The sequence below is a fragment of the Dermacentor andersoni genome, chromosome 10, assembly GCF_023375885.2.
Source record: "Dermacentor andersoni chromosome 10, qqDerAnde1_hic_scaffold, whole genome shotgun sequence".
Classification (NCBI taxonomy): domain Eukaryota; kingdom Metazoa; phylum Arthropoda; class Arachnida; order Ixodida; family Ixodidae; genus Dermacentor; species Dermacentor andersoni.
This window is the reverse complement of record NC_092823.1, coordinates 130,065,263-130,081,532: the sequence shown is the minus strand read 5'-3', so window position 1 is coordinate 130,081,532 and position 16,270 is coordinate 130,065,263. Positions and strand designations below refer to the sequence as shown.

Below are 16,270 nucleotides of genomic sequence, written 5' to 3'. Positions count from 1 at the left end.
CCATCTTGCGTACTGGTACTACACCAACGGCATGAGAGTTATCTTCTGGGGACAAATACCCCTCGAAGGTTGTAAATTCTATATACACTCTTAAAGAAGTTTGCACCCTTTGGAGCTTAACTTGTCTCACAACCATAATCATTTTCATTTTTTTATTGACACTGTCAGCCCAACTTTGGGCTATTACAGGAGTGGTAGGTCACAATACAGGCAAAAATGTATTTACACGATAAAGAAAAATAAAGTACATTTTGGGGAATGCACTGATAGTGGCACCATGGCAAATACAGCATGTAATACGATACCCAGGTGTACAGTATAACCATTATAACCGTCATCATCTATCTTGCCCCCATTTAGTTTAACGCTGTGAGCCCGGTACTTCAAGGTCACGAACGGCATGCGCCATGGCATGCGCGATATCAACATGACATTGCATTATCGGCAGGAAAGTATCGAGGGCAGAGTTTTGAAGAAAAGAAACGAAAGCAACGCAGATGACGATTATTGCTGTGGGACAAGATGTAAGCCCCAAAGGGCGCAAACATTGAAATTTTAAGAGTCTTGTCCCACAGCAATAACCGTCATCTGCCTTGCTTGCGTTTCCTTTCTTGAAAATTCTGCACTCGCTACTTTCCTCTCGAGAATGCAATGTCACATTGATAACGTGCATGCTCTTCCTGACCTGAAAGTACCCGGCGTGCAGCATTAAAGGAAGGAAAGAAGCTCAAGATAGATGACGATTATCGTTGCGAGACAAGATAAGCCTCAAAGAGCGTAAACTTTTCTTAGAGTGTAGAATCATCATCATCAGCCTGTTTTATGTCCACTGCAGGACGAAGGCTTCTCCCTGCGATCTCCAATTACCCCTGTCCTGCACCAACCGATTCCAACTAGCACCCGCAAATTTCCTAATTTGGTCGCACCACCTAGTCTTCTGCCGTCCTCTACTGCGCTTTCCTTCTCTTGGTGCCCATTCGGTCACCCTAACGGTCCAACGGTTATCTAATCTGCGCATTACATGACCTGCCCAGCGCCATTTTTTTCTCTTAATGTCTACTGGAATATCGTCTATGCATGTCTGCTCTCTGATCCAAATCGATCTCTTTCTGTCTCTTAAAGTTACGCCTATAGCATTCTTCGTCCCATCGCTCTTTGCGCGGTCCTTAACTTGTTCTCAAGCTTTGTTAGTTTCCAAGTCTCTGCGCCATATGTCAGGACCGGTAAAATGCACTGATTGTATACTTTCCTTTTCAGGGATAACGGTAAGCTACCAGTCAGGAGCTCACAATGTCTGCCGTATGCAATCCAACCCATTTTTATTCTTTTGTGAATTTCCTTATCATGGTCAGGGTTCCCTGTGATTAGTTGACCTAGGTAAACGTACTCCTTCACAGACTCTAGAGGCTAACTTACAATCTTGCACTCTTGTTCCCTTGCCCGGTTATTTATCATTATCTTTGACTCACTCCCCTGTTTATCATAATTTAGTTATCATTATCTTACACTCTCCCTGTTAAGGCCCTCAATCACTTGTTGTAACTCGTCCGCAGTGTTACTGAATAGAACAATGTCATCGGCAAACCGAAGGTTGCTTAGGTATTCGCTGTTGATCCTTACTCCTAAACCTTTCCAGTTTAATAGCTTGAATACTTCTTCCAAGCACGCAGTGAATAACAATGGAGAGATCGTGTCATCTTGTTTGACCCCTTTCTTCATCGGTATCTTCCTACTTTTCTTGTGTAGAATTAAGGTGGCTGTGGAATCTCTGTAGATATTTTCCGCGGTATCTACGTAAGCGGTCTGTACTCTTTGATTACGCAATGTCTCTATCTCTGCTGGTATCTCTACTGAATCAAATGCTTTTTCGTAATCTATGAAAGCCATATAGAGAGGCTTATTGTACCCTGCGGATTTCTCGATAATCTGATTAATGACAAGGATGTGATCCATTGCAGAGTATCCTTTCCTGAAGCCAGCCTGCTCCCTTAATTGACTAAAGTCCAATGTTGCACTTATTCTATTGGAGATTATTTCGGTAAATATTTTATATAATACTGGGAGTAAGCTAATGGGCCTATAATTCTTCAGTTCTTTAACGTCGCCGTTTTTGTGGATTAGTATGTGTGCATTCTTTTAGTTTTCTGGGACCCTTGCAGTCGATAGAGCCGCCAGTTTTCCTAGCATTATGTCTCCTCCATCTTTCATTTAATCGACTGTTATTCCATCCTCTCCTGCCGCTTTCCCCGTTTCATGCCTTGCAAGGCCCTTCTGACCTCATCATTAGTTATAGGAGGATTTCTGTATACTGTTCATTATTGTTTCGTATAGAGTACTCCTGAGTCCTCTGGCTACTGTACAGGTCAGTACAGAATTCTTCCACTGCTTTTATTATACCTTCGAGATTGCTGATGATATTACCCTGCTTATCTTTCAGTGCATACATCTTGGTTTGTCCTATGCCAAGTTTCCTTCTCACTGATTTCAGTCTGCGTCCATTATTTACAGCTTCTTCAGTCTTTCTCACCTTATAATTTCTAATATCACTTATTTTCGCTTTGTACAACCTTTAATTTATACCTCTTATTGAGCTTTATTACGACTACTGCTACCGTCTCGTTGATGCTGTAGAATTCGTCAGTGTTTCCCGCTGTGTCCTTATGGATTAGGAATCCTATCCCGTATTGCTTCTTATCCGGGAGACCTCTATAGCAGAAGACATGGCCGTTATTCAGTAATGTGTAAGCCTCACCAGTTCGTCTACTCTCACTAAGGCCGACAATATCTAAAACAATGTCTGACAGTTCTTCTAAGAGTCCTGCTAAGCTAGCCTCACTTGAGAGGATTCGGGTGTTAAACGTTGCAGGGGTCAGTTTCCCTACAGTCAGCTGCATACACAACGTAGCTTCTGAGACGATAGAAGGAAAATGAAACATGTGAACAGCCCACCTAGAAAGAAAAGTAAGTCATTGTCCGTTACTTCGCAGGCGCACTTCATTTATTCGCTTCAGCAAGCAGGAAGGAGTTCTAAGGCAGTTGTGTTTTGAGAGCGGCCCCACTTATTTTTTCTTTGCCTACAGCGTGCTTTTGGGTGCTCGCAGAGTGTGTAATCAAGGTCGGCAGCTCGTACCTTGCAACGCCCGCAACGCACAACGACCGACACAAAAGAACTGCTCAAGCGTAGCGTAACCGGCGTAACTGCGTAACGTCCAACAAACGCGCACCCGGGCTTTATGCGCAACTTCCTCGCCAAATTTAGCGCCGTTCGCGCTATGCAGCGGCCACACTGGCACGACGTCGCTCTTGGAAAACGCCAGGTAGCGCTCGTATCGCCGGCCGCAGCTGAGAGGAGTGCAGCAACGGCTGCAACACAGAAGCGAGAGCCAAATGTGTGCGCGCGTTTCAGGATCCCCCGTATGTGCGACAGCTGTGATCTTCGCAACGTCGTCTCCGGAGCAGTTATGCAGACAGCAGCAGGAGCCGACCCTTCAGCCACCGTTTTCCATGCTGTGTTGACCTGTTTTGCAGTGTTTTCTTGCAACCAGTAGTGTCTGCTAACTTCACGGGAGTGCACCATGGCGTCAGTGAAGGTCGCCGTGCGTGCCAGGCCCTTTAATCAAAGGTGAGACAGTTTCGCGTCGCAACCGACTCGTGTGTGTGACTCACGCGCCTGTCGCTCTAAGAAAACCAGCCTCGCTTCGTGGACCGCACTCTTTTCCTTGCCTTGCGTTTGCTACGGTTTGCTTTTCTGTCGTAGCAGTTTCGCTTCTGACGGCCCTTGAATAGGTGCTGCTCCTGACATAACAAACACATTTTTCCTTGGAACGGAGCTTTGCGCCCCCCGCTGTTGCGCTCCCGATTTCAGCTGTTCGCCGCGCCGTTCCGGGCTGCCGTCTTGTTATTTGCATTTTTCGTTGCGCAGACCGCCAGCTCCGTGGACTGCGTACGTGCGTGTCAACATTGGCTGAAAGGATTGCGCGGCGCGCTTTCAGATTCTGGGGTGCAGCGCGTGATGAACTGGCTATATTCGGCGCTTGCGAATAAAGCAACGAACTGGGTGTGCGCGGTCTGTACGTTTGGCAACTGTCAGTGCTGCAGCCGAGTGCGTTTTGGAGCGCTTGCTCTCCGTCGTACTTCACGTCTCTTCGGAGGCGTAGTCTAGTAATTCCCACTTTTCTTGTAACGATTCATGACTTCTCTCGACCGTCTATGTGAATCCTACACAAAGGTGTTCGAGCTCCGTCATGTTCCCAGCCGAAACAAGGCTGTAAACAATACTTGGCGGGACACGCTTTGGCAGAGATGTATCGGTTTTCAGAGCACCTAGGTACTAATATCAGTTCACTCTTATTGGCTTTGAACAGTCTCACGCAAACAATACAGAAATATTAATGGTGCGTAAGCAGCAGGAGCGCTTAAACCATGCATACATCTCGCCGACAGTGTTTGGCTTTTTATTTAGTGGCTGGAATCGATCGTTGAACTCGTTCATGGCAACTACACAGCCTGCGCTGGAGTATGCTGTGATTTACACGGTTGACTTGTTCCATGTTAGAAGTGCACCATTTTTTTCTCATAAGAAAAGGCCAGTGCTACATGTGAATTCGCACGCTAAAAATATTCCTGCTCAATGAAACTTCGTTTCTCGATGTTTTTTTTTTTTTTTTTTTTTTTTACATTCGTTACTCTGTAAGAGTTGTCATGGATCTAAAAGTGTTGAAAAGCTTCTCAGTAATGTAAGAAGCGCTCTGTATACGTCTGGAAAACGAACAGTTTGTGGTGTAGTGAAATTTGCCAAATACAATGTTTCCTGATAAGAAAGGTGCGATAAAGGGGTGCCAGCCAACCTTATAAACAACTGTCGAACAAAACCAAATCAGAGAATAAAATAGGATTTTCATTTTCTGAGGTGTTGTCATCTTGCTCTTAATATCTTGCACCCTTGATTTATCGTTTGTTTGGATAGAGTTAGGTCGAGTATGTATTTGCTTAAGATAAGCAGATGTTCGCTCATAGATATTGCATACTTCAACTGCATGCTCCGTTGGGGAAAGTCAGCACATATTGAAGTACTAGCACAGCCGTTGTGTCAGACCATGCAGTAGTGGTTTCATTAAAGTTAAAACCGAAATCCTATAACAAAAACAAGGTGTTGGGGATCAGAAGGATCAGAAAATTGTATGCCATCTTTTCGTGCACCATTTCCTCTTGTGTGATCTCATGAAATGGTCCTATATGCCATAGCGCTGGTCTGGTTAGTAATCATTATAGTAGAACATATTGAGTGTAGACAAAACGAAGGAGTTGATCAATAATAGAGCATTTCAAGGGCAGATGAAGCAAGAAGAAAACAGATAAGAATGGAACATTCTGTTGTTCATCATCTTAGTGCTGTTTTGTCGCTCAATGTGGTCTGTTCTTCGCCACATATTTCTTCCACAATCACTCCTCCTTTATGTGCTAAAAAAAGGTGCAAGGTACAAAAGCGGACTTCATTGTTTCCTTCCTGGTGTTTTTTACCCGCCGTGGTTGCTCAGTGGCTATGGTGTTGGGCTGCTGAGCACGAGGTCGCGGGATCGAATCCCGGCCACGGCGGCCGCATTTCGATGGGGGCGAAATGCGAAAACACCTGTGTACTTAGATTTAGGTGCACGTTAAAGAACCCCAGGTGGTCGAAATTTCCGGAGTCCTCCACTACGGCGTGCCTCATAATCAGAAAGTGGTTTTGGCACGTAAAACCCCATAATTTAATTTTTTTTTTTTCCTGGTGTTTTGTTTGCACTCAACATTGGGGCTTGCAGCCTCTATAATCTGGCTATCTTTTTCTGGAAGGCTTTCAGCCAACTAGACTCTCGTAATTGCATTTTTCTTTCCATATTAAAATGGGGCAATGATATGGGCAAGTGAGAAGACAGCACAGGTGATGTGTCTTACTTGTCTGCATCTTTTACATGTATGGGACCTAACTGACACGCGGAAACAAATAGCTTACTGATTATTATTTTTAATGCTTGTACCAGAATGTGATGGTATGCGAGAGCTAACTGGTCTCAGGTGGGTGGAGTTTGAACGATATATAGCAAGAAGCCAAACTAAAGGTGGCATTGGCATGGAAAGGTGTGTCGAAATTACATGCTTGCCTCTTTCTTCTGCAGGGAGATTGACTTGAAAAGCAGTGAGATTATTCGCATGGATGGTAACAAGACATGCATTGAAAATCTGAAGGTTAGTCATTGGCCATTTACCTCATCTGTGCATGGGAAACAGGTGTGCTTGATGACATTGTGTGCCAGTTTAGTGGTACAATAACTCTGAACATTCGCATGTGCATATAGATGTGCTTTGACCTGTAGTAAGCTTTAGTTGATATTCTTGCGTGCTGGCTGTTTTGTCCTGACATGACTGAACGAGTTTGTTTTAGAAATTTTTTTTCAACAGACCAGTATTGTTCGTAATAATTTCCAGCACCTCGTTTCACGTTTTTGGTTTCTTGGAAGTGTTGACATGAATGCTTTCAGCTGTTTATCGTGTTAAGGAAAATTTAAGCACCCCTATTTTCTATAATTGTGTATTGCCAGGCTAGATGACCTCTCAAATACAATTGCGAAATGGTGGGACAAAATCATTTACATTCATAGGGTGCTCTAGATATCTGGGAAGATTGGCTTTTTTTTTTCTTTGTTTCAAACTCCTAAACTAAAGGTGGGTGCTGAGGAAGTATGCCCGCCCCTCTTATTTTGCTTTTTAATGTCTACTTATATAAAAATGTAGTGGCACATATTGATACGTAACTGAGAAAGGCGGACTAGTTGGTGGTCGATATTTGAATGCATAATGTAACCGCACAAACGACAATGGACAAAGAAGGAAACACACTGGGCAAGCGCAGAACTTCAACTGCTCAAGTTTCATGCTTGTCCAGTGCGTTTACTTCTTTGTCCATTGTTGTTTGTGCGGTTACATTATGCACTCACATATTGGTACTTCAGGCAGCCTCGGTTCCTATAAGTCAAACCTTCCTCATGCCAGTGATTGCAATAACTGTCAAGAATTGAGTTGGTACTACATTTCTTGTTCTTCTATAACAAGTGTACAAAGCATGCTTGCATACATTTTATCCACTAGCAGCTTGCAATTGCAAAATTGAATGTGTGTATTTCTGGCATCAATTGTTGTGGCCTATGCCTGTTGCTCCTAGAGAATATTTCTGTTTATGTCTTAGCACAGTCGGTAATCTGCCTTACATGCTGTTAATGTTAAATATTTTATTAAAACCGAATTGACATAAGGAATAATCATACTAGTTTCAATTTGTCACATCTGTGCACAAATGCTGCTTTATTTTAGTACTTCTTGGATTCTTGTGTACAGTCAGTAGTTGGCTTTTTATTTCTCGTACATCGCAACTACTTTATTTTTCTGCATCGTACAGTTTCAGAGCCTAATCTCCTGCCCCAATATAATAGTGAGTACAGTGCTTCAAGCCTGTCAATCTGGTTATCGCTTCCTGTGTTTACGTGGAGTTTGTGCCAGGCTGCATGGTTTCTGTCCACACCGTGTTGCATGGACGTCTTGTGGGGGATTCTATGTGCATGATGAATTTTTTGCACAGTAGCATATAATTAACCTGCCCCAGCCAATTGTCATAATATTTCGCTGCATACAATTCTGACTTCTTGAATCAGGATGGGACTTGCATTCTGGCATTATGCTTAATTGTAAAACAATAAACTAGCGTGATACATGTGTGCTGTTTGTAAAACAAACTTTTATGCATTAGTTACCTATTGAGACTCAAGTTACTGTGAAGCCCACACACCTGCATCGATTCAGCAATCCAAATTCTAAGGTTCAGTCCAGCAATTCGAACTGCTTTACAAGATCCCAGAAGGTGGAATACAATGCCCTTTCCAAATTCTGTCGAGCGGAGCTGCAGATATAAATACTTTGTTTTTTTTTCTGAACACCAGTAAATTATTTTAAGTAGAATGTAAATATTTATCGCAGGCACAGAATTCTAGTTGAGAGGTGGAAAAATTGCTTTAAACCGTCTACCAATTGCATTTTGTTTTATAGCTACACACACTGCAGTGATATTGAGTAGCAATATAGTCGTATTGCCTGCACAGTCAAGTGAACAAGCTTAAAACGCCATGTTTCTTATTTATTTATTTATTTATTTATTTAGTTATTTATTTATTTATATTATTTTCACAATACTGCAGGCCATGTGGTCCAAGCAGCTAGAGTGGGATTACAATACAATGAGAAAACAAAAAAATACACAACATGCACATGTTTGGCAAAACGTGAGAAAAACGCAGAAATAATCGGCAACAGTGCTCATATGACAAGTGGTACAGCAATTTTTTCAACAAAATTTTAACAAAGGTTATTTAAAAAGATGTTCTTGTTCTGTCACTTGGTGACATCTCAGATTGTCAGCTTTACACGCTCTTAAATCAAATGTACAGTTTAGTTCAGCGTGAAAGTACAGAGTGTTCTAGGCATTTTTCCTTTGTAATTATTGCAATAGATAAATTTACATCACAGATCGTTTGAAAATTAAGGGCAGGAAAGCATAACAAGTGTTCAAGAAACCATTTATTTTCATTCCTCCATCTTATTGGAAACAGCTTCTTAGAGCGATCTAATTATAATCATTGGTGTGCATTGTTGTGATGTAAACCATTTCATCAAAATAGAGTCAATGGGCAGACCCATAATTTTATTTACCAGCCTCTAAAGAGCACTGACAAATTGGTGTATGCACAGGCCTTCCTGCTGCAATGGTGTGCCTGTACTACATCGCGATCTATTCTCCGCTGCACAGAAGCAGTTGTCGGTCAATGAAATTCTTGCACTAGCGCATTCACTTGAGGGCGTTTTCCCCAATTGCAGTGACAGCCACATCGCACAACACGCAAGTCCAGCATTGTGTCGGCATGTAGCTTTGCCTTATCATTTATCACCACACCCGCGGGGCCATCGTGATAATGGGGGTGGCTTTTGTTCAGTTCTGTAGCGGCATATCTTTGATGCAGAGCCATTAGGCTTTGCCAAAAGTTTCTTTTTAACCCACATGTGGGTTCACACTGTGGGTCATAAAACTTTATGGCTCAGTGAGCCGACCTTGCGAAACTTGTCTGAACAAACGTGAATGGAGCCGCGTGAGCGTGGAGCTTCTGATTCACTGTGCCAGAGTCTGTAGATGGGACATCTGTTTATAAAATTTATGACCATGTGACAGCGCAGTCTTTGTAAATAGGTCATGTGTTGTGTTCCTTTTCTAAATTGTGGCCTCGGTGTTGCTCCAAAACTTTACTGCAGGCATTGTGGTGTCTGGTTCAGCTTTCTAAGAGCAAAAGGATATTTTTCTCTTGTGTTGCTTATTCCCATTTACTTTTTAATTTCTAGTTTCTAGACCATTACTAGGTAACCGAATGGTTAGTTATCCAGATAAATAGATGACTTTTTTTTTGTGTGCAGTGGTAAGTCTTCAACAGTGGCATGTCTTCAGTAGTCGAGGTGTCGTATTGCGCTCTTGTCATAAAAGGTTAACCAGCAATCTGCCTAATTAAGCAATTATAAGTTTATCATTCCCTTCTTATTATTGTTGTTTAAGTCAACCAGTGTTTTTATAAACTTAACATTCACCATCTTCTACTGCCTGAAAAAGCAGGTATACCCAAATCGGAATTTATTATTAAAAGTTCGGTCATATTACAGGTATTTAGTATACAAAAGGAGGTGCCATAGTCAAAGACTGTATCGGGACCTCCTTTACAAGAAAAATTATGAACTTAACAACTCAAAGCAACAGCAGCACACCATACGGTAATACACAAGCAAAAATAAAAGAATGTTAACAGAACAAAATACAGAATCTATTACAAAGAATAACAAGATTTAGCATATCTCATGGTAGCAAGAAAAATTGTATGGGCAAAAATAAATAAGTCTATCCCCATTGCTGCCATCCTGCTTTTTTTAACTGTGTAGTGTGTAATAGTGAAAACAAGCCAATCTTTACAAAGACCTAGTTTTTATAGTTCCTGCATAATTTCTGGCCCACAGCTCATAAAAAATTGGTCCTACAAAAGATTCATACTATTTTCACATGTCACAGCCAATCCTTGCATTTTGCAAAATGTTGCACTTTATATATCATTCCAATACTCGTGTTATGGCTGATTTTGCATTATGTCAAGCTCGTGAATGAAAATTTCTTTACAGTTATTTAATGCATAGTCATTTCAATCTTTTTTTATACGAGTTTCACACCACAGCGCACATCTGACTGTTGAGGGCAATTCACATGACCCAGCGATACTTTATCAGCTGCATTCTGTTATGGACAGCAGGACACCACTAGGTCATGAGGCTGTGCTGCCTTTAGTTGCACCAGTTCTTTCCTGCAGCCTCTTTTCCAGCTTTCTGCACTTGCATTCATACTGCAATACCAGAGGCTCATTGATGCACTGTGGATTATATGCACGATGAAGTGTCTTGGCTTTCTCTTGTCAAATTGTTAGGTCTGCAAGCTGGTGATATTTGCCATGTTCTATCTTCCAGTGTTTCCAACCTTAGTATTCCCTGAGACAACATCTAAAAATAAATTACAAACAAAAAGAAACAAACATCAATGCTGTATGCCATACATTGAAAAAGTTCATTGCCCTCCTGTTTGCTCTGTGTCACTGAACCATTATTGTAGTAAACAAAACATTTTGACCAAACTTATTTTTATATTGCTGCGTGCTTTCCATACGTAAAAAAAGATTATCCGGGCAAATTTAATAATCTTTATGGTGCACTACTCATGCTTTGTGACACAAATTTTACATTGGGATAATAAGAAGCCATTTCAACTGCTGTAGTTTCATTCATTCATTCATTCATTCATTCATTCATTCATTCATTCATTCATTCATTCATTCATTCATTCATTCTTGACTTCAGGTCAAAGTAAACAGGAAATTAAATCTGATAAACAACACTATGCTAATAAGAATGTAGCAGTGGGATCTAACTTTGAGCTTGTTTCATTGACTGTCTACAAAAAGTTATTCTTAACCACATCATGGGTGCATAAAAAAAAAGAATTCAAGTCTGCCTATTCTTAAGAACTGAAGAAGAAATTTTATTTTCGTGGTTTGTCTAGTATGAAATTATCTGTTCCATTACTATTGTTGTTCGGTTTACATCCAAACACAGTGCATTGCATTGGCGATTCAGCTTGCACACTGTGCTTGTGCAAATGCCAGTGGTTCCAGCGGTGCACCCATTTATACACGCATGTGTAGCTTTCTATTATAATTATATTTGATTGTACCTATGTAATTTGTTTTCGTGCTCCTGCAAATGGGTGCAGTGTGCTCTGTGTATATGTTTGTCATTGCCAGTGTGTCCGCGCATTGTGTCACCTATGCCAGCACCTTGCACAGGTATTAACACTGCTTTTTACTCATAGGTGTCGCCACAGGGTGGAAGTGAGGAGTTAGGCCGAGAGCGAATTAAGGAATTTACATTTGACTATTCTTACTGGTCTGTGCACCCAAGTGATCAACACTTTGTAACGCAAGAACAGGTAATATCTATAGTTTCATAACATCTTTCCTGCTTAACAGCTCAGAGTTATTGGGTCTTCTATTATAGTTTGCTAGTGAAGACGTGCGAGTGCTCGTATAGATCTAGGTGTTGGACTTATAATCTGTAGCACCATATGACTTCTTTTGATTCACAACGCAAGGTTATCAGGTCATTAATTATGTTTTGCAATGAAAAATACACCACTTGGTACAAGTGGTAGTATAGATTTGAGGGAACATGTTTATTTATTTATTTATTTATTTATTATACCTCAAAGGCCCCAGAGATGGGGTATTACATGAGGGATGGGCTTTAACAAAACAGTGATTCCAGAGCATGCTTGAAGTGATGAGTGTCGGAGTGGTGCGTGATGTCGGCAGACAGACCGTTCCAGTCCCTGGCGGTTTTCACAAAAAATGATCGTAGATGAGAGGTAGTCTGCGCCGGGGGAGGATACACGGCTTTGCTGTGGTTAATACGGCTGGACTGACGATGAGCTGGTAATATAGCTGAAATGTGGAGTGGTGAATGATAGAATTTGTGAAAAAGACACAGTCTAGAAATAAGACGTCGCGATTCTAGATTAGTAAGACCGGCACGGGATTTTAGTTCAGACACGCTTGCATGATAAGAATATTCTGAGTAGATAAACCGGGCTGCACGGTTTTGAATTGATTCCAGTGTATTAGATAGGTTATGTTGATGAGGATCCCAGACAGAGCATGCATATTCTAACTTAGGGCGGACATATGTAACATAAGCTAACAATTTTACTGATGGGGGAGCAAGTCTTAGATTCCGGCGGAGAAAACCGAGGGTTCGATTCGCGGTATTGGCTAAGTTAATGACATGATGTGACCAATTTAGGGTAGTTGAAAAGGTTATGCCGAGGTATTTATACGAGTCTACGGATGAGATTTCGGCGCCGTATATGGTGTATTTCCCTGATTGGTGATGCTGTCTGCGATGGAAAGAAACTAGCGAGGTTTTTTTAGTATTTAAAGACATCAACCATTTGTTGCACCATAATTCAATGCGTTTTAGATCATCTTGAAGCAAATGCATGTCTGAAGTGTTAGTTATGCGTCGATAAACTACACAATCATCTGCGAACAATCGAATGTTAGAAGAGATCTCAGTAGGAAGATCATTAATGTAAATTAGAAAGAGTAGTGGTCCGAGAACTGTGCCTTATGGTACGCCCGAAAGGACAGAAGATCTTTTAGATGACTGTGTGTTAGCAAATACAAACTGTTGTCGGTTAGTGAGGAAGCTACGTATCCAGTCTAGTACAAATGGATTAATCTTGAGACGGGAAAGTTTTAGGAGTAGCCGTTGGTGTGGAACTTTGTCAAATGCCTTTTCAAAGTCTAAGAAAATAGCATCTACAGGTACGTTCAAATCGAGGTTAGAGCTTAGATCATGAAAAAATAAAGCTAGTTGGGTGTCACATGAAAAACCTTTACGGAAGCCATGTTGAGCTGGGTGAAAGAAGTTATTGGATGCTAAAAAGTTTACCATCTGAGAGTAAATAACATGCTCCATTAGTTTGCAACAAACACTGGTGAGTGAAATGGGGCGATAACTAGAGCACAACGATGGAGGACCTTTTTTGGGGACTGGAACAATCTTGCCTACTCTCCAGTCTTCCGGCACCACTCCTGATGACAATGATTGCTGAAAAATAGCACATAACATCGCGCTCACATTTGTTTTGGTGTTTTTCAGCATTTTAACATTTATTTCATCGACGCCAGACGATGATGTAAGTTTTAATGAATCAATTAGTTTCTCAATGCCGTAAGGACAAAAGGTAATATCAGGCATGACTGCATGATCCGAAAGAGGGAAGCGAGGTAATATGTTAACAGGTTCAGTTGTGAAGACGGAAGAAAAAGTACGGTTAAGTTGTTCAGCAATTTCGCAATCGGGAATACGATGGTTTTGATCGTCAAACAGAGCTAATGGCTGGGAGTTATTAGGGTTAATAACTTTCCAGAATTTTTGGGGGTTATTTCTTAACATAGACGGTAGCGTTTGCGAAAAAAAAGTGCGTTTTTCTTTATTTGCTAGAGCTTCGAATTCTTTTTCTGCAAGGTAATACTTATTCCATGCGCCTGCGTTGTTAAATCGTTTAGCAGAGCGAAAAAGCCTTTTCTTTTTATTGTTAAAACGCTTTAGTGTGATATTAAACCATGGGGATGACTGTTTTTCGGTTAGGGTGATAACGGGAACGTATCTCGCGAACACATCGAGCATCTTGTTTTTAAAAAGCAGCCAGTTAGTTTCGACAGAACGCATAAAAAAACTGGTGTGGAATGAAACAGCAAAATGTGCGAGTTCCGAGTTAATTGCCGAGTAATTCCCTTTGTCATACAGTTTGATCACTTTGGTTATCTTTGTAGGTTGTGTAAGCTGACAGGAGTACGATGCATGGATTATAGAATGATCACTAAGACCAGGCAAATACGTCATTGCATAAACTTTGTCAGGATCAGAAGCAAAAATGAGGTCCAGTATGTTAGAAGAATTACAACCTTGACGTGTAGGTTCAGTGACAAGTTGCGTTAATCCAAAGGTTAGGCAGGAGTTAACAAAATCGCTTTCGGTACTGTGTTGCGAAGTTGCTGATGTTAGGTTAGTCCAGTTTATGGCGGGGAAGTTAAAATCACCGAACAGTAACATCGGAGAGTGGTGATGCAATTCAGTTACCGAACGCAATGTTTCGTGGAATTCTGCAACAAAGTTAGGATCATTGCCAGGGGGGCGATAGCAGACTGCGATTATTGTGGGTGGGTAAGAGGCATTACACAGGACGAACAGAATTTCTAGGGAGGACGATGTCTTAATTTCAGTACATTGAAGGTCCTTATGAGCGCCAATGAATACGCCGCCACCACGTTTGGTAGTTCGATCATGCCTGAAAATATTGAAATTAGGGAAAAATGGCAATATTTCAGAGTCTTCTATTGTAGAATTAAGCCAAGTTTCAGTAATAACAATTAGGTTAGACTCTGTTGTGTCGGCAAGATTACTGAGAGCGTCAAGCTTCGGAAAGTATAAATGTCACTGCATGTAATCTTTGTAAATGGCTAGCAATTTTAAGAAAACAATTTTTTTTTTAATAGACTGCCAGAATAACATGAGTTTTAGGTATTCTTGTTAAAGAGTTGCTAAACTCGTGTTAAAGCTTAATGAGTAGCTACTCTTGTAAAAAAAACAAAAGCAGCTACTTTTGTTGAAGCTTGTTGTCAAATAAAGCTTTAATCTTGTTATACAGGTATGTCAAGGCTGCTAATGATTGCCCACAGCAACACTGCCTTAGCAGCATATATTGACAGAACATAATGGGGGCGAAATGTGAAAACACCCGTTTACTTAGATTTAGGTGCATGTTAAAGAACCCCAGGTGGCCGAAATTTCCGGAGTCCCCCACTACAGCGTGCTTCATAATCAGAAAGTGGTTTTGGCACGTAAAACCCCATAATTAAATTTTTTTTTTTTGACAGAACATATTCAATGTTCTGTTCCATTTTGTTTAGAGACCTTTGCAAACCATTGCTATGCTACTTTTCATAAACTACATGATGGATTAAACAGAGGCCTGCTGCTCCTATACAGAAGCTTGAACATATGTGCTTAAATTCCTGCACATTAGTAAGTCATTACAGGAAGCTTTGTTAGAGACTAAGTACATCTTCAAAACACCTCCACTATGCATAAGAACTTCAATTCATTGTGGAGATTGAGTTTATATACATTTAGTGCCAAGTTGTTCTTACTTCTTGTGCATGGACCCTTGCCTCAATCAATCAAAAGCACATTAATACTTGTCTTTTATGAATATTTTGTTCACATGTACAATATATTTGGGGTGTCTTGGGGTAGGTTTTTAATGACCTTGGCCAGGAAGTTGTGGACAATGCATTTGAAGGCTACAATGCTTGCATATTTGCCTACGGCCAAACCGGGTCAGGAAAGACCTTCACTATGATGGGCTCGTCTGTGAGTTTGCATTCCAGAACTTGCTTCAAATTTTTTTTCTTTGCCGATTCTTCTGGGTGTTGCTATGTGCTTTACAAGGTATAGAAAGGCACTTATGGGTAGCTATATTGAATAGTTCTTGAACCAAACAAACACGGTTTACGTTTATCAAAACATTAAGTCCATCAATTCATAAGGAAGGGATGAAGAAAATACCCTGTGAAGCTTGTAGTATTTAAAAGAAAGCTTATCTCTGATCTAGCATGTTTCATCATGTGGGAAACATTACAGTGCCTTTATTAGGCAATTACTGTAGGAACTAATAAAAATTGAGGCATTTAAAATTTTTAAAGGTGGAATTTTTGGGACTGCAACAGCTTTATTTACACTGTAAAATATTATAGAAAAGTTAGTTAAAGCTCTTTACTGCACTTGTTGTTATTTATGAGGCAGTGTAAAATTAAAGAGTTTGTATTGTACAAGGGTATGAATTTAAGACTTCGCACATACCTGTAGCGATATCTTTGGTTCCAATATGAATTATGTTAAAAAGTTAGGATGCAATGTTAATTTAACATAGGCTTGTTACGAGTAAAAGTATAAGGAAATGCTCAGTTAAAAGAAATTACTAAAAATGTAGATTTAGGTGCATAATGTTCACTCTGAGAAAGTTGCTTTCTGATGACAGTGGTAA

The 16,270-nt window shown here is 40.7% G+C and overlaps 1 protein-coding gene across 2 annotated transcripts in view; it reads left to right on the top strand.

Annotated features, from left to right (window-relative positions):
• The first annotated feature begins 3,357 nt into the window (after window positions 1-3,357).
• The window catches only part of LOC126545055 (kinesin-like protein KIF16B), a 68,476-nt gene continuing 55,563 nt past the window's right edge, over window positions 3,358-16,270 (top strand). The window contains exons 1-5 of one of the 2 annotated variants that reach the window (XM_050192687.3): window positions 3,358-3,622; window positions 6,156-6,225; window positions 7,433-7,465; window positions 11,474-11,590; window positions 15,481-15,597. In XM_050192687.3, coding sequence (XP_050048644.1) covers window positions 3,576-3,622; window positions 6,156-6,225; window positions 7,433-7,465; window positions 11,474-11,590; window positions 15,481-15,597 — 384 coding nt within the window. In that variant the 5' untranslated portion in view covers window positions 3,358-3,575. The remainder of the gene's footprint in view (window positions 3,623-6,155; window positions 6,226-7,432; window positions 7,466-11,473; window positions 11,591-15,480; window positions 15,598-16,270) is intronic. The other variant, XM_050192688.3, reaches the window with a different exon arrangement.